At 47.7% G+C, this 17,959-nt stretch overlaps 1 protein-coding gene across 1 annotated transcript in view; it reads right to left on the bottom strand.

The window, feature by feature from the left end:
• Positions 1-17,959, bottom strand: part of FAT2 (FAT atypical cadherin 2) — an 80,489-nt gene that overhangs the window by 39,662 nt on the left and 22,868 nt on the right. Inside the window, exons 4-9 of the mRNA XM_054038565.1 lie at positions 10,773-10,834; positions 8,793-9,104; positions 7,830-8,040; positions 4,527-4,666; positions 2,428-2,703; positions 1,786-1,996 (exon numbers count right to left, since the gene is read on the bottom strand). Of these exons, the coding sequence (XP_053894540.1) occupies positions 1,786-1,996; positions 2,428-2,703; positions 4,527-4,666; positions 7,830-8,040; positions 8,793-9,104; positions 10,773-10,834 (1,212 nt within the window). The remainder of the gene's footprint in view (positions 1-1,785; positions 1,997-2,427; positions 2,704-4,526; positions 4,667-7,829; positions 8,041-8,792; positions 9,105-10,772; positions 10,835-17,959) is intronic.

The raw sequence follows: 17,959 nt of genomic DNA, 5'->3' as shown, positions 1-17,959 counted from the left end.
AAAATCAAGAGATGACTCCACTCTTTGGCTGTGTTCTCTTGGGTTGTTTCCAGGGACATTCCTGGTGTCATATCAAATGACTTGTGCTAACCACTGTCTGTTTCTTTCATTGGGAAATAACAATCTATATTAATGTATAGGCTGGTCCAGGGGTGCTGGAACAATTTGTATAGTGGAGGTCTGAGAGTCATATATAAAGCCCATATATAATGGAAACCACTTCAAGCCAGAGGGTGCAGTAGCACCCCCTGCACCTCTAGTTCCAGCACCTATAGGCTGGTCTTCCTCTAGACATAATGATCCTGCTGTAAACTATAGGCAAACTTGTAAATTAAGGATTATTAAAAAAATTATTCTTTAACTCCGGTGAATTTAATGCTGGAGAAATGTGCACTTGAAGTTTTCTATTTTTGTATTGAACAGGTACAGCGTGGGCGGTGCCATATCCCCCCAACCCTACCCTGCCATTACTATTATTATTATAATATGTGTTTTTCAGTAGAACCTATGAGCTCCAGTCATGGCCCAGGATCCTAATGTGCTAGGCGCTGTACAAACACAGATCGAAAAGGCAGGCCCTCCCCAAAATGCTGACAATCTAAGCAGCCAGTGTGGCACATCCTTCCATGTTTGGGTTGTACTGTTAGAGTGATAAAATACATGACCATTGCAGTCTGTGGGCACCTTTGAACTGGAGGGACCATCACTAGGAGTTGAAAAGAGGTACTTCAGTTTCTATAGCAATTAATTCCTTGGCACCTCTACAGAGACAGCCAACAAGAAAGGTGATGATAAGTCTGGGGATCATTAGCGGCTGGACAGAGACCATCCACTTATTTCACATAAGCCATCAAACAGTAGTCTGGAGGCTGCTGCAGCTGGTCCCAGTGTTCCAATCACTAACGTCTTAGGTTAGACTTGAACTAGTGACCGAGGGGTGAAATTAACTTCTCTAAGACAGTATGTTAATATTCTGTAACATGACAGAGGAATGAACCATTTCTAAATGTGCATCCATGTACGGCTCCCATTTCCAACACAGGTTGGGGATAGATATAGTTGTTAGAAAGGGCATAATGTGCTGTGATTGTCCAGCCGGTTATGGCCCTTTTTAAGGTATCCAGGAATCTGGAGCTCGTTCAACTCTGCTGACGCTGTACGTCAATTGGAGACGTTAAAGGTGCCCTGGAAGAATGTTCATGCAGCAGCTAGGCTCTGGTGGCTTGAAGATATGAGGCGATAGGGAACAATGTGAGTTTGTGCTGAACTGAAGTCAGAGCCGGGGGACTGGGCATGAGGAAGAAATGCCAGGAGGTATTATTCCTAGCAAGCCTTCTCCTGCAGTTCACCCACAGTGCTGATTTTCCAGGCACTTTCTCCATTTTTTTAGGCGCTGCCTGTCTCCTTCTACCAGAACCCAGAGAGGAATGAGATTGGATGACCAACCACAACTGTATAGGGTTCCGAATGATACTTTCTACATCGGGTGAGGCTGAGTCTGTGCACATCAGGGGAGGTCAACAGGTCTGTTTCTACAAGGGGGGATGCAAAAGCAACTTCCCAATTAAAGAAGCTGAGCCTGGCTTCTGCGGCCTCAGCCAGGGAGATAGCTCTGTTTCAGCTCTGCAGATCACAAGAGCTCAGCAGTGGCAATATTGAGGGTACATAGAAACGGGACCAGCCACCGAATGGTGGATCCCACTAATTGGACAAGATTGCTCCAATGCCTGGACCAATGTTGCATGCATGTTCTTTACTAACACTGCCCTGCCTCATGTCCCTCACCTGCCTGAAGAGAGTAGCGGATTTCAGCATTAGCTCCTTGGTCCTGATCCAGGGCTGTGACTTGTACAACCTCTGTGCCTACTGCCGCTGAGTCCAGTGCCTCTGCTTCGTAGTGGATGCTGGCGAACTGGGGAGGGTGAATGTTGCAGTTCTCCACGTGGATGACTACCCTGGCAAAGTTCCGTTTGATGGGGACTTCCTGGTCCCTCACCTGAATGGCAGAGAGGAAGACCAGGTTAACATTATGCTCAGTGAGGGGAGGGCCATCACTGGGCAATGCTTCTCAGTTATTCTTCCAAATGCTCCTCAAGATTGAGATGTTTTGATTGTAAAAGCCCTGTATTATGGGTAGTTCTCAGCAGGGACTGAAACGATGCCCTTAAGAGCCAAAGCACAGCCCTCTACCAACTGAGTTGAAGGAGTAACTTTGTTAGCTGGCAGCAGCAATAGGCTCTTAACCTTGATGTGGATCAGCCATTAACACGTTTATCTGGTGTGTTACACGGAGAAAGCAAAAGGCCTGCCTTTCCCTCCCCTCTAAAAACGTTGGCCCCAGTTTAAACTTCTCAAGTCACCCAGCCATATTTCTGATGGACAAACCATGTTCCAGCCCAGCGGTCTGATGCTTTTGCTCTAACATACCATCACTGTTAAGATGTGCTGCAGCACGGATTGAGAACTGAGCCCCTCTGCAGTCACGATGGCGCCGCTGCTCGGATCCAACTGGAAAAGCCGCGCGCTTCTGGGATCCACGCTGCCATGGAGGGTGTAGATCAAACCCTTCCCTTTGTCCTCATCTGTTGCACTGACCCGAAGGATTTCTGTCCCAGGGGGCGTGTCCTCCGGAATTGTCAGCTCATAATGGCTCTCCCGGAACTGGGGGCGGTGCTGGTTAATGTCAATCACATGGATGTAGGCCTGCAGAGGAAGTAGTATGTTATGCAGGGGAACCCTGTTTTGGGGGCCAATCCTATTTACTAATCAAAGGGTGGCAGGAAAAATGATAGACACAGCCTGAGCAGTAAAGATTGTGTAGTACAGTTAGGTATGTAACTCTTGTGCCTCGGTTTGCTGAATGCAGCACCTTTAAATCCCTTAGGACTCTGCAGAGATTAGCAGCCATTTTGTGCTGATTTCAGGGCAGGCTGTCCAAGAAGAAGCACCCTGTGCTCTTTTCATTAAGACTTTATCTTCGCTCACTGTAGTGTTGCCGATCTCTCAAGCTAAAAAGCCATTTAGACTGAAAGTGTCGGCTGTTGGCCCTGAAAACATTAATGCAGCTACTGGTTTTGGCTTTGCTGGGTAATGTCATGCTGCTTCTTGTTAATTTTCACATTGGGAAACTGAGGGAGTGGTGGGCATGGTGGGTGGGAGGCGCTTGTACATATCAGAAGCAGCGTGAAAATATGGCTGCCCAAACAAGTGTTGCAGTTTACACTTATTTAAAAAAAAAAAAATCCCCTTGCATATTTTATGGCAAAGCCTGCAAACTGCAAACCCTATTTCTGCCTGGGAGATTGGCTGGTTCCCTCCGTTGTCCAATACCCCTGGATCCCTCCTTTCCCCTCCCCATTACACCCCCACCTCTGCACCTTTTGACCACATCGTACCTAGCCCGCTGTAATGATTTGCTTCCCTTTAATAAAATCAAACATGCCACGGTGTTTTGCAACAGCAAGTTCGCTGACATCCAGCAGTGCCCACCAGGGCCAAATAAACCGATGGTCAGATTGTGGGAGGCTGGAAATGGGCATCAGCCAAGGTGGTGGTTGTTTTTTATTTGGAATGATAGTTTGTGACATTGAAGATAGCAGGTGGTCACCAGTGAATTTCGGTGGAATGGCAGTCTCTGCCTATCTAACATCCTTGCTAACCTCCCCCTACAAACCACCCCAGTGAATTTCCCACCATGAGTTACCACAAGGAGCACTGATGGGTCAGTCAAGGTTAGAACCCCATTGGAAAATGCTTGTTGATTTTTGACTTCTCCTTGTCTCTGCCGGGTAATGGTCCGAGAGCGAGCAATCCCTCTCAGGGTGGAGCATCCTCAACCCACACAGGTGGAGAGGGGCTGTGCCTTTGGATACAGAATTGAGGAAGGGGTAGAGCAGAGAGCCCTGGCCTCCTCCTTTCTATTCCCCAGCCTTCTCTCCACATCACCAGTCTGAGGCTAGTCCCCTTTGTGCTGAGAACGAGAGAGGTCGCTGCAGTGCCAAACGGGGAAGAAATGGGAATAACATTCGAATGGGTGCATCCCCCCTAAATCGGTCACTGCTGCCCCTTCGGTTATCAGGGCCTTGAGTCTCCGCTGTATACACGTACTGATCCTCCAATGCTCCGTGTCCTCTCTGCTGTCTCACTCTCGCTCCTCCAACCGGAAGAGTTCAGCAAAGAACCCGGATAAAAGGATTAAACAGCCTCCTTCTTACTCATCCCTCCCAACTCCCTTCTTTCACTGAGGTTGATTTCCTGTGGGACTCTTCTGCTTCTACTCTTACGATATAAATGACTAAGGGATTGAGCGCAAGAGTTTAAATTAGAGTGTCCAGTCCTTAGGGCGCAGGTCTCACCTTCCTACATCTCTGGCAATATATAAACCCTGAGCCCAGGGAGTGTAAGAGGGATTTATAGCCCAGCCCAAATGGGCACAATGCAATGAGACTTGCATTGCTAGGGCCCGATCCAAAGCTTGTTGAAGACAATGGACAGATTAGCGACTTTAACAGCCTTCAGGAAGTTACCTGGGTCCTGATGAAACTCGACCCATCAGTGACTTCTACTGTAAGGTTATAGCTTGGCTTCTTCTCTGCATCTAGGGCTCTCGCAATGACCAGGCCGCCTGTGCTCTTTTCAATATCAAAGTCCATGTCGTCATCACCACCTGGGATGGGAAGAGAAATAAAACGGAGGTGGGGCGGGGGGAAGCAATATCAGACTGTAATATAAGAGAAGAATTTTGCTCCAAGGAAGCTGGGGTGTGTGTGAATTAAAGCTTGGCATTGGCAGGTGTTCTAAATGTCCCACCACCAGGACATGGAGGGAAGTATGTAGGTAGGACAGGAGGGAGGTTCCACAGGAAGGATGACTCAGTGAAAGCCCTTTTCTTGTTTGGTATAAAATCTAAAAGGCCTGATCAGAGGCAGAGGGAACACTGGGGCATCTCCAGCTGAAGAGAAGGACTAGGAAGGTGACCCAGGGCTAGAATTGTCAGGGGAGACAGAATGAGCTGACTTCATATCGGGCGGGAATTTTCCTCTCTTTACCCCCGTCCCAGTCCCAGAGGGAAGCCATCAGTTCCACGGATTGCTTCTAGCCCTCACTGTAATAACTGCAAGAGCTGGGTGGGGAAGGCAGAGCTGCTAAGTCTCCCAGATTGGCTAGAGACTCCCAAGTCTGGGGACCCGTCACTGGGCACCATCTCTTAGTTCTTGCCCTCATTGGGAGAGCAGGGGAGTGGTTTGGAGGAAGGAGCTATAGGCCGCATCTCTATGGTAAGAGCCCTGGATGGAAGCATTAGGGATCTAAACCATACAGACCCCTATGAGCCCTCGAGACTGGTAACCATGAAGATCTGGCCTTGAGGACCATAACCCTCAGCTCATTCACAGCCACCGAGATGGCTAGACGAGGACTGGTAGTGAATTGAATGGTGAATTATTCTATTCAGCTCTAGCTGTACTTCTGTGGCCATGGGCGGTTTGGGGGCTACGCTCTAGGCAGGGTTTCTATGGTCAGGACATCCCATTGTGGGTGAGCAGTGGGAAATTTGAGGGACAAAGAGGGGAACCAGAAATGAGACGGAGATGGGAGAAACTAGGCCAGAGGGGTGCCAGGGGAAACACTAGCTGTGAAATAGGGAGCTCAACAGAAAAAAAGGGAAATCTCAGATGGGAGACAGAGGGGAAGAAGAGTGATTTTATGCAAATAATGTCATGGATATTCAAATTTGAAAATTAGGGCATTACCTCATTTGCATCAGATCTCCAGATTTCTAGAGCTACAGGCTTATCACCTATGGGAAAGGGGGTGACTTTGCACAAGGGAATGCTGCAGTGGATTTCAAGCTCAAGGGTTGCACTGACAGTAAGTTAGTGGTGTCCTTCCCTGTCATGGCAGGGAGCCTGCAAGCTCTCGGAGAAGCCCAACGCTGAACAGCTGCAGAAGCAGACGGCGCTCCCAGTGTGAGCCAAGACCGTTTCCTTCAGCCCAGATGGCCGCGTAGCACTTGAGGAACTCAGCGGAAGAGTCATTCCTCATATTATTGCAAGGCAGCCCAAGGATGACAGCTCCTTCATTGTGTCTCACACTCTATTTGCTTGTTATTTACATATGACAAGCAAAATGCCATTGGAATAATCTGGTTTACAGACTGTTAGAGGCAGTTTGGGTTATTTATCGTGTGCCCCAACACCTCTGCCAGACAGCAGCCAGATTCCCCGACATTCTGAATCAGGCTTATTTTCCTGTGAGCATCCAATGGTGCAGCTATCAGAGCACGTAGGAAAATCCTGATTGATACAGTGCGAGAGAGACGAAAGTAGCCGAGGCTGAGGAAAAGAAATAGACACGTGGATTCCCTTCCACCAGCATAAGAGATCAGTCCTCTAACCTCACTTCCGTGGGGAAATGGGGCCAGAGGAGAAGAGAAAACCAGGTAAGTAAAGACTCCAAATTGAAGAGGAAAGAAGATGCTCACAGCCCCCCAAGGAAAATGTGAAATCCCTCCCCTCTCTTTAGCTGCTACCCCCTTGAAGTCGGCTCAGTCTGGGCTCTCACCCTCTCAACTGTCAAACCCTGCTTCCAGTGAGAAAAACCCTGATATCGGTGAAAGGCTAGTTTCAAATTATGCACCAAGGCTGCCTGATTTCTGCAGCATCAGCAGTGCCGCATTCTGCTGCAAATCACAACTTCACCAGCCGCGTAAAATAAATGAAACACTACGGATTCAGATGCACGGTGGGGCAGCACTTAGGATGCATGAACAACTGCCTTTTCTGAATTTAGTGGTCAGCATGCAGGAGGTCAGAAAAGGCCTGAACTATAAGGGAAGATAAACGCTGTGATTAAATTAAGAGTAAATATCCTTGGGGCTATAAAATCCAGGCAAGTGGTAATAAAGCAAGAGAAACGTTGCATTGGGATTGTCAGCGCTACACGATGTCGACTCCCATTGTTCATTGTATTTGTACTTCGTTATCCTTGCCCAAGTGCACTAGAGGAGGGAGAAGGATTTACTCACACACTTGAAGCTCTGCCTGCGAAGGACAATTCCTGCAGACTGGACCCCAACGGGGACTAGGATAATAGGAACATGACATAGTCCCAAGATAGTACTAGGCGCTTACTGAGCACTGAACAGCAAGATGGTTCTGAACCACTATCTCTGCCCTGTGCGATCCATGGACAAATTCACCCCAACGTCACAGTCTGCTTCCCACAAAGTTGTCCCAGAGGGGAGTCCTAAAAAGAAGAACCGTCATGGGTAAGCACCTCCATCAGAAGTAAGGGAAAGACACCCTGTCTATATCGAACCTGATCTGATGGAAATCATAGGCTATTTAAGAGCAGACTCAGAGGAGGAAGAAGCGGAGGAGTCCAAAAGGAATTGTTTTCCAGAGAAATCATACAGTGCCCTGAGCAAAGCAAGCATGGTAACCGGGTCAGCCAATCAGAACGCCCAAAAAGTGATTTACCAGGCTGCAGGGCCATGATTGCCACATATTTCCCATGAGCCATGTGAGTCTGTCTCACCCTCGGCATCTTCCAGAGCAGGAGATTTCATTAGAGATGGGCAAGTGCCAGAAATGTCACTGTAAAATAGGATGGGTAGTTGTTCTTGGACACCAACTCTTTTAGTGGGGCGGCTATGTTTACTGTGTAGTCAGCCTGAACGCCAGTCAATGCATACATGGAGGCTTCTCCTATAATCTTAAGTAAACAGCTTCGTTAGCTCAGGGCATGTATGTGTTGAATGCCAAGGGAACTGGGGCAAAATTCTTCCAGCTCGTAGACACCAGAGCACTCGTTTCCCACTGGGGCCTCACCTGTGATGTTAAACCAGAGCTGGCTGGGTCCGATCTCGACGCTGATCACGCCCACCATGTGGTTCACGGGGTCCGTTTCCATCACAGCAAAGTTAAAATGGGGCTCGTCGAAAGCTAGCGGCTCTGAGGAAGGGCCTGGGCTAGAGACCCAACTGATGTGAAGCCGCACGCTGGAGGAAAGTGGGGGGTTGCCCCCGTCTGTCGCCTTGACCTGCCAATGAATACACAGGCCGGGTTTCAGAGAGACGTGCTGGTTTAACAATCTCGCACACTAATCGGGTTGGGCTGCAGCTCTCAGGGGCCGGCTCTGCATGATACTTCCCTGCAGTTTCTCTTTGAGTTTTAAGCCTGAACTCACCCATAAACCACAAAGCAAACCTCACTCATATGGGCAAAGTTTCACCTGCTTTCACAGTGACATCATGCAAACCAAATTCCTGTTGGTCACGAAGCAAACCCTTATACTTTCCCAGGCTCACTCCAAATCAGACCCTTGCTTGCGTCAAAGCAGAGAGGGACCTGGGCCAGGTGCCTGGATCCAAAGGCCCCTGAAGTTGGCAGAAGTTTGAACCTGAATTGAAACTTTGTGAGTTGGGTCCAGCTCCTCTCTGCAATGGATCTGAACCGGAACCCCAAATCTAAACACCTCTAAAACTATGGGAAAGCTCAGACTCAGATCCAAGCCCAGGTGAGATCATGTGGAACATGATATTCTCCCTGGAAGAATGTGGTGTATTCCACCCCAGACTTTCCCTCCATTTTTCATACCTCCATCTCACTTTTGCTGGTTCTCTTTGTCCCTCCATCTGCGTCCATCTCCCCCTCCTCACTCTCTCTCTCTTCCATGTGTCCCTCTCATCTTATCCATCTTCTTTCTCTCCTCTCATTTTCTCCCTCCCCCCTACTTCTGTTTCCCTCTCCCCTTCTCCCTTCAGGTGCATTCTCTCTCTGTGCCTCTCTCACCGTTAGTATGTTGTATTCCGAGGCAGGGAAAGCCTTTCTGGAAAGCACCATGCCTGTTGCAGGGTTGATGGTGAATATCCCCTCATCATACTCCTCCATGCTATAGGTGACCTGTCCATTCTGCCCCACGTCACGGTCTGAGGCAATCAGCCTGCAGACCGGCAGTGGAGCCTCGGAAGCAGCTCTCTCTTGGAGCTGAACCATGAAGAGTTTGTGGGGGAAGCTGGGAGGATTGTCATTGGCATCCAGGACCTGGATCACGACTCTGGCGGTGGACTTCAGGGTTGGATCTCCGTTGTCTGAAACAGCAACCTGCAAGCAAACCAGGGGACTCGGTGAAGGAGCATCTTGTCATGACCCAGGGCACAACAGCCAACCCTCATCATGAAGGGCAGTTGTGAAAATATACGGTGTTTGTTGTGTGTATGTGTATTTGTCCGCCAACATGATCTGAATGTCACTTCCCTTGTCTGGATGAAATTTCAAACCTATCCAACTGCATGTGACCAAGTTGTTCTCTGGGGTCTGCAGTTTGCAGAAGTTGTGTAAGTCACACAACATGGTATTGTCTAGGGCTGGTCCACATGAGAGGAGATGCATTTACTACAACTACACCTTGTGCTGAAGGGTTAGAGAGTAAAACGGATGTGGTTAAATCTGGTCCTAATCTTGCTACACAAATATATACATTCTTCCAGGGTTCTGGATGTATGAACAGGCAGTCATGACCTCCCCATGGTACATGTGAGCTCTGTGCCAAAAGTCATTAAAAAGGTGACTTAACCTAGACTGAGCAGACCTGTGATCTTTGTGTGACAAGTTATTGATAATGTTTTGTATACAGGGACTGTAACAAATGGGATGGAGGTTATTTGTTTTTGTTTAGGATTTGGCCATTTTCACTGATGTGTTTGTGAAACTCTTGGAGGGTGAGAGAAAAGGAACACAAAGGTCCTGAAACTGCAGAATAAGTAGTGTGCTGAAATATCTCCCAAATGATCATGGAATCCACAGAAATATAGAAATGGGGCAGGAAAATTCCCCCTCGTCTGGAACTATAGAGTATTTAGAAACAAGGAAGATGCTGACAAATGTACTGACATAACTGAGCACTGGCACTGGAGACAAGAGCTTCTGAGTTCTAATACTGACTCACCCCGAGTCTTGGGGCAAGTCACTTAACCTCTTTGTGCCTCAGTTTATCCCGCTATAAAATGGGTATAATCAGATCTCTTGGGGATGCTGTGACACTGAAAAGGTATGTGTGTGTAGAGTGTTCTAAAATTACTAAACATTATTGTTAGGGAGGAGGGGGCTGGTTCCTCAAGGCAACTGGGGATTCCTTCAGCTTTATGGGAATCACCCGACTGTAGGGGAATCTCCTAGTGATGTAAAGGCAGCATAGGTTGCTCCATACCCACCCTTACTTTCCTTTCTGCATAGGCAATCCTGGGCTGGTGGAATGGCCCATAGGGTTGCTGTGCCTTCTCTAACTTGTACTGGGGGTTAGTTTGGCCGCAGCTGTGTTCCAGGACTGGGGAGGCCCCCTTCCCTTCCCTCCAATCCAACGGCAGCCAGCGTGAGGTCAGTGCTGCTGAGGACTGGGCCCAGATAATGTCGTACACCAAGACAAATAAGGGTGAATTTCTTTGGCTTGGCCTCTTACAAATGAATCGTTGTCTATGTTGTTAGAGGTTAGAATTGTAATTCCCACCCTTCGTTCCCCATGGTTTGGCAACAGGCCTCATGTTTCTCTGCTCTTCCGTTAGGAAATCTTGAGGCACTTTTCAAAAACATTGTGCAGCTGGCACTTGGGGCAACACGGGGAAAAAAAGCAGAACATTTAATTATCTTTCCCAGCGCTTGGGAGCTGATGGTATGAGCCTCTTTCTCTGTGTGCCAACTTGCAAGGCAATGTTCTTTGAGGACTTGAAACACTTGTAGGTAAATAAAGCTAATTACAGCTTCGTCATTACCCACCTCTAGGATATGTTCAGCCTTGTGTTCTCGATCCAGCTGCCGAGAAGTGGTGGAAATCAGACCTGCCAAGAGAGAAATAATCTTTGAGTTCCAAGCCTCATAGGAGGGGATGGCGCAAATCGCTCTTCTAACTCGCCAGCCAGAGCCACCGATTCCAATGCCGACGTTACCCCTTAAGTAAATGGATAGAAAAAAGCAAGAGGACTGTGGGAAGAGAACATTTCCTGGCTTCAAACTAGCAAACTTCCCATTCTTGCGAGTAGAAGTGGTTTTCCAATGTGGAAATGTTGCCTCCTGTTTCTCCATTTTAAACACTGGTCTCTAAATGTTACAGTATTTTGGGCAAAAGTTTGAAGTTCCTTTTTATGGAGGGGAAGAATCTCTCTCCCAGCCAGCAGCTGGAAGCTGACGCTAGATAAATCCGGGCTATGAGGCACACATTTTTAACAGTGACAGTAATTAGCCATTGGATCAGCTTTCCAAGGGATATGGTGGATTCTCCATCATTTGAAGTCTTTAGCTCTAGTGTCGATGGCTTTCTGAAAAATATGCTCTAGTGTGAGCTTGTTGCAGGGATTAGTGGGTGAAATTCTCTGGCCTGCGTTATGCAGGAGGTCAAACCAGGTGATCATAATGGTCCCTCCTAGCCTTTAAATCGATGAATTTCACAAGTAGCTAACCGAGGAGGGATCCTGATGGTGACTCCTCTCCTGGCTTAACAATGATCCTGTTCAGACAGGCTGCCAGCTCTGCACTGTTTTCAAAACCAGCTTTTCCGCTGATGGAAATGTTATATATAATGCATGACTTTCTGACAATGAATAGCCTCCTGCCTGCGTCAGCCCTGTGTCTGCCACGGCCAGCAGTCACTGCTTGATTTATTATGTATTCGTTATGGGTCAAATCCTGAGGGCCCTTACTCACGCAAACGCCGACTGAAGTCAATGGGAATTTGTGTGAACACTGAGTGAGGACCTCCGATTTGGACCAATAATAATACTACAATAACCAATCATAATGCCTAGGGAGTTTGTGGAATCTCCATCATTGGAGATTTTTTAAGAGCAGGTTAGACAAACACCTGTCAGGGATGGTCTAGATAGTACTTAGTCCTGCCATGAGTGCAGGGGACTGGACTAGATGACCTCTCAAGGTCCCTTCCAGTCCTATGATTTTATGATAATGCACTATCATAGTAAGCATAATTACAATCTATTGGACTTTCCATCTGAGAATCCCAAACAGCTTTCCAGACATTCATTAAGGTGCTTTGGCACCTTTAATATCTCTGCAATGTAGATATTATTATGTCCTTATTCCAGATGGACAAATGGAAGCAGGGAAGGTTGAGGACCATGTACAAGGTCACAGAGTAAGTCAGTGGCAGAACTGGGAATAGAATTCAGGGGCCTGTTTGACAGTCCCCTGCTTTAACCATTTGGCCTGGTCCACACTAACCCCCCATTTCGGACTAAGGTACGCAAATTCAGCTATGTTAATAACGTAGCTGACTTCGAAGTACCTTAGTCCGAACTTACCGCGGGTCCAGACGCGGCAGGCAGGCTCCCCCGTCGATGCCGCGTACTCCTGTCGCCGAGCTGGAGTACCGGTGTCGACGGCGAGCACTTCCAGGATCGATTTATCGCGTTTAGACAAGACGCGATAAATCGATCCCAGAAGATCGATTGCCTGCCGCCGAACCAGGAAGTAAGTGTAGACTTACCCTTAGAGTACACACCCTGTTACTAGGCAGTGTGGCCTACTAGCCTGGACTAGGGCTCAGGAGACCTGTGTTCTATTCCCACCTTTGCTATTGGGTGTCACTTCCCCTCTGTGTGCCTCAGTTTTCCCATCTGTAAAATGGGGATAATGATACCACCCTCTTTTGAAAAGCACTTTGAGATCTGCCATTGCAAAGCTAGGCATTATTATTATTTATGATTTATAATGAGTACGACAAATATGTCCTCTCCTCCTTGTCTCTCTTTATTGGTATGACCGCTCTGCAGAGGGGGGAAAGCACAGGGTATGAGAGATTCCAGACGAGACCATTGCTAAGGTGTATGTTTGGTTTAACAACCACGTTGGAGGGGAGGGATAGCTCAGTGGTTTGAGCATTAGCCTGCTAAACCCAGGGTTGTGAGGTCAATCTTTGATGGGGCCATTTAGGGATTGGTCCTGCTTTGAGCAGGGGCTTGGACTAGATGACCTCCTGAGGTCCCTTCCAACCCTGATATTCTATGATTCTAAAGGCACCTTTTTAAAACCAGATTGTTTCACAGGGTTGCTTGCCCTCAGTAACCATACTACACAGCAGCTGTGTCCACTGGCTGGCCTCCCTGAATCTCATCCACTGTCCGCTACACAAATGCCAACTCCTGGTGAAATATCTCCACATGCAGAAAGTACCTTTGAAAATAAATGGGGAAAGCTTAGACTTTACCTTGCATATTACAGATCCCATGTGGGAATAGACTCTCTATATTTTTCATATACTACTGAACATGTGTGTGGTGCAGTGTTGCTAACTCCAGTGATTTTATCACAAATTTTGGGACACATGGTGCTTTAAGCCCCAACTCCTGGAGTCGAATGATGATGTGAGAATCTCAGCTTTCTTTTTGTTTTAAAGTAAGTTTTTAGCCCTCACAGTTAGGGATAAAAGCTTGAAAATGCGACTGTGTGTACCCCAAAGGCTCAGGAACCAGAAGGCAAATTAAAGTGAACTCCAAATATATAGTTAAAAAAACCTCGTGATTTTTAAGTTCATCTCATGATTTTTGAGGCTTGACCTAGGACTTTTGAACACTAATTGTTGACTAGTTGCCTGGGTGGTAGTGAGTGCCTGTAGCAGTCTGTCTAACGGATATGTAATTCTCATTGGCAACGCTGTGCTTACATCATCCCTGCTTTCCTTCACCACCTGCTGTCAGTTGGATTTGCCTTTAAAAAGAAAGTGGAAGGCATCAAATGCCATTAAACATTTGCAGGGGTGTCAAAAATGACAACCCAAATGTTTTAATATCCTGTTTCTGATCCAAGGGTTAATACATTTACTGGACCGATACTGTTGTTTTAAATTTTGTCATAGGTACTTTTGTGTACACGTGTCTAAGTGCAACAGGCAGCAGAAAATCACATGTGGCTGCGAGAAACGCCCTGCAGCTGTGGCAGCTGCCACTATAAATATTTATCTGATGCATTTAAAACAGTAAACCTGGTCTCCTTGATGTATCTTATAACAAGAGTTTGGATACATGCGATGGATTCTTCCCCCAATTATCATTTCTACATCTGAGCAGAGGTAGAAAAGCAGGAAGCAATAATACAGCAATCAAGGAATCTTTGAATCTGTCCCTTGTCATAGAATCATAAAAATGTAGTGCTAAAAGGGAACTCAAACAATCATCTAAGCCTCTCCCCCTGCCCTCCCGCTGAGGCCGGAACAAATATATCTATGAGAACAAGTAAGGCTCTGATTTAGCAAAACACTTCGGCACATGCTTAAGTGCTTTGCTGAATCAGGGCCTAAATGCTGAGTCATAAACAGTGGTGCGTGGTGAGACTGCTGAATCCTGTAGCAACCGCTTACGTGTGAATAGCTGGGAGAGGCGGGTGGATGCCAGGTGGGTAAGTGGATGTGAAAGGGGGAACATGGGTGAAATGTATGCAATGCAGTTGTAGTCATGTCGGTCCCAGGATATTAGAGAGACAAGGTGGTTAAGGTGATATCTTTTATTGGACCAACTTCTGTTGCTGAGAGAGACAAGCTTGCGAGGCCTGAAGAAGAGCTCTGTGTGGCTCTCTCGCCAACAGGAGTTGGTCCAATAAACAATATTATCTCACCCACCTTGTCACACTGGTAGAAAGTTAGTCACAAAAAGGAGGCCAGACTGAGGGCTGGGCTGGTGGTGGAACTGAAAACAAACTGGGTTCTGGCTGAGCATCACAGCAGCTGAGAAATGAAGGAGTAGAAGGTGGGTGGACTCGGTCCTACTGATCATCATTCTATGATAGACGTATCATGGTCCATGCTAAACCTTCCCTGTGGATAATGGAGGACCCTGCTCACCAGCACTGGTGATTTTGCTTTATGTCCATAACTCCTGTGTACAACGGGGCGGGAGGGGGAGTCTCTCTTCCATTGGCTTCTCTTTCTGACCCCAGGGCAAGCTCCACTAGGCCAGACTTGTTTCTGTGCCCTCCACCCCATGCCCAATCGCAGCTAGTGATGCCTCTCCATGGTTTGTTAACCAGCCTGCCTTGAGCCCAGCAAGTGCGTGTGGTTAATGGTTAATTGCTCTAAGTCCCAAACGGAGCTGTAGTGCTGCACGCCTGCCAAGGCACACAAATGCCAAGTGTGTTCGCACAACTCCGGCAGCTGAGCACTCGGAGCCCCAGAGGCTGAGACCGGACGTGAAGTTTAGGGGAAGCCAGCTGGAATTAATACCTAGTTTTTCTTTGTTGCCCTTCTGTTACGCACACTCTGAAATCAGAGGGCTAGAGTGGAAGGCAAAACCATTACTTCCCTTAGCTCTTGTGCCCTGAAGAGATGTTTACACACAGCTGTTTGAACCACTTCCTCCTCGGAGCTGGAAAAAAGCACCCTCCCCCGATCATTGCTGTTTTCCTTTCTCATTTGGCCAACACCGAGCAGGCTCTCTAATGGGATTTGAAATCCACTCTGGGTTTTTTGGCTGACTTCCTTGTTTGGGCCCCAGTGCTCAGTAATCGTACAGGTACCTTGTCGCTGTTTGGAAAGGCACAATGACTAGCCAGGAGGCTGGAGCTCCAGAGGCCAACTCAGCCCCTACACACAACATGGAGGTTAGATGCCATTGGAGCGGTTAACTCCCTCGAGCTTTTACTGCCCGGGTTAATCATTGAGCGGGGTGGCCTTTTTACAGAATCCCAGACAAGAACCAACACAAACATGTTTACTCCTAGGTCGTCTCCTCCTCCTCATAATCTTCAGGCTGGTCCTGAAGATCACTTGCAAACTAACTCAGGTCCTGTATTGGCTTTAAAGTTCTTTTCGAGCTGGAAGGAAAGTTTGCAAGGCCAGGAATGCACAAGCCCTGTGCTTGCAGCCTGTCCGAGCCCACGTGCTGAGCAATGAGAACAGATCATTTCTGCCTGTAGCAACAGAATGCTTTCTGCTCATTGTCAGAATAAGGAAAAAGAAAGCCAGGCATGTTGGAACAGGAGCAGCAACCAACAGCGCATTGGTATCAGCCACCAGAAAACAACAGCTTCTGCTGGCAGAGCTGGGGATAGGGTTCTGACCGCATGCCCAGCTCGGGCAAGAGCAGAACCCAAAGAGTTAAAACAGGGAGCTCCAAGGTCAAGGGCACCTGAGCTTTCTACCACAAGGTCCTGAAAAAGGAGGAGGTAGTTTGCCTGAAATCCTCTTTCTCTCTTATATTGTCCCCTTCCTTCTTTCATTTCTCCCCCTCTCTTGTGCTTTCTTACCTACCTCACCCTCTTTCTTTTTTTCTGTTCTCCCATTTTACCTCCTCATTAGACCCCTCTCTCTCTTTCTTTCTTTTGGCACAAATTGTTAATGGTGAAGGCAATTAACCATTGAAACGAACTATCAAGGGCAATGGTAGATTCTCCATCTCTTGATGTCTTCAGATCCAGACTAGATGCCTTTCGGGAAGATATGTTTTAGCCACACACAAGTTATTGGGCTCATTAAAGGGACAACTGGGTGAAAGTTAATGGCCTGTGACATACAGGAGGTCTAATGGTCTCCTCTTTCCTTATATCTCCCTGTGATGGAATGTTCACCCCACAAAGGGTTAATGTGGCCCAGGAGGGATTAAGTAATCCAATAGGCCACATCTGAAGGAGAATGAGCCTTGATGAGCAAGCCCTGATTAGGGATGGAGCCCAGCTGAGTAGGAGCAGGTGGGGCTAGTATAAAGCAAGGAAGTTTACGCAGAAAGGGGCTGCAGTGTGGAAGCCTGCAGTCATTCTCTAGACTTAGAGAGGGAAAGGAGGAGAAGACCCAGGGGTAGAGAGAAAGTCCTGGGATCCTAGCCCTGAAGGAAGAGTTTACCTAGAAGGGTGGTGGAGCAGGAGCCCGATAGAGATGGAGTAGGAAAAGGCTCAGGGAAACAGCAGCAATGTTTGGGATGGTGCAGACTTTGGCTGGTGATTAGAGGGTCCAGGAGCTGGAACCTGGAGTAGTGGGCAGGCCCAGGTTCCCCTGCCAGCTACTGGGGAAGTGGCACAGCCTGGGCAGTGAATGGGAAGGCTGCTTGAGACAGTTCATATGGAAATAGTATGATATTCCAGAAGGGGGAAAACACATATTTTCACCAGGGTGAGTAAGGGCTGTGCAACTGGTCCTTAAAAAGTTACATCTGGGATGACATTAGCCCAGTAGTAACAGGGGTCCATACATTCCAGCATCCTGTCTCTGACAGTAGCCAGCACCACATGCATGAGAGGAAGCTTCAAGAACCACCCCTCAGTGGACAATTCTGGACAAAGCTAGCCAGCAGGTGTGAGGGATAGGGGTGCAGGCAGTCTGGCCTAGCAGTCACAGCTGGGCTGAGGTCTGCAGGAATCAGGGTCAGAGTCAGGCTGGAGATCAGAGGCAGTACTGGGCTAGAACTGAGAGGCAGGAATTGGGGTTAAAGCCAGGATGGAGACAGAGACCAGGTGAAGTCTGGCATTACAGCAGGCCAAGGTCTGTGTGGTTGCCCAGACAACTTACTGGGGTTAAGTAGGGGCAGTTGGCCAATCAGAGAGCCTCATGATACTGTCACTATGGATCTCTTGGGTGGTACTTCCTGTGGCACCTATCCTCCACCCTGTTCCCTGGCTATACTTCTATATGGCTACCTAGTGGCACTGTGGGACTATCAGCTACTCCAGGCTCTGCAGACCTGGGTTCTAGTGGCCAGGCCCTTATACAGGGGACACTTCTTTCTAACCCATTAATGGTTAGTTTATTCCCTAAAGAATAAGAATGTATATCCCTTATCCAGTGTAAAATGATTCCATCTAATGTGACAGTGGATGCCCTCATTCTCCATATAAATATCCAGCCCTTTTTTTTGAATCCTGCTTAACTCTTGGCCTCAGAGATGTCTTGTGAAAGTGAGTCCCACAAGCTCCAAGTCCTGTTCCTTTAAGGATGCAAAGTGAGATTATGATTGCACTGAATGTCAGCA

Source organism: Malaclemys terrapin, chromosome 8, assembly GCF_027887155.1.
Source record: "Malaclemys terrapin pileata isolate rMalTer1 chromosome 8, rMalTer1.hap1, whole genome shotgun sequence".
In the NCBI taxonomy this organism is placed as follows: Eukaryota; Metazoa; Chordata; order Testudines; family Emydidae; genus Malaclemys; species Malaclemys terrapin.
Note: the sequence above shows the minus strand (reverse complement) of the source record. Positions and strands in the feature narration are given on the sequence as shown.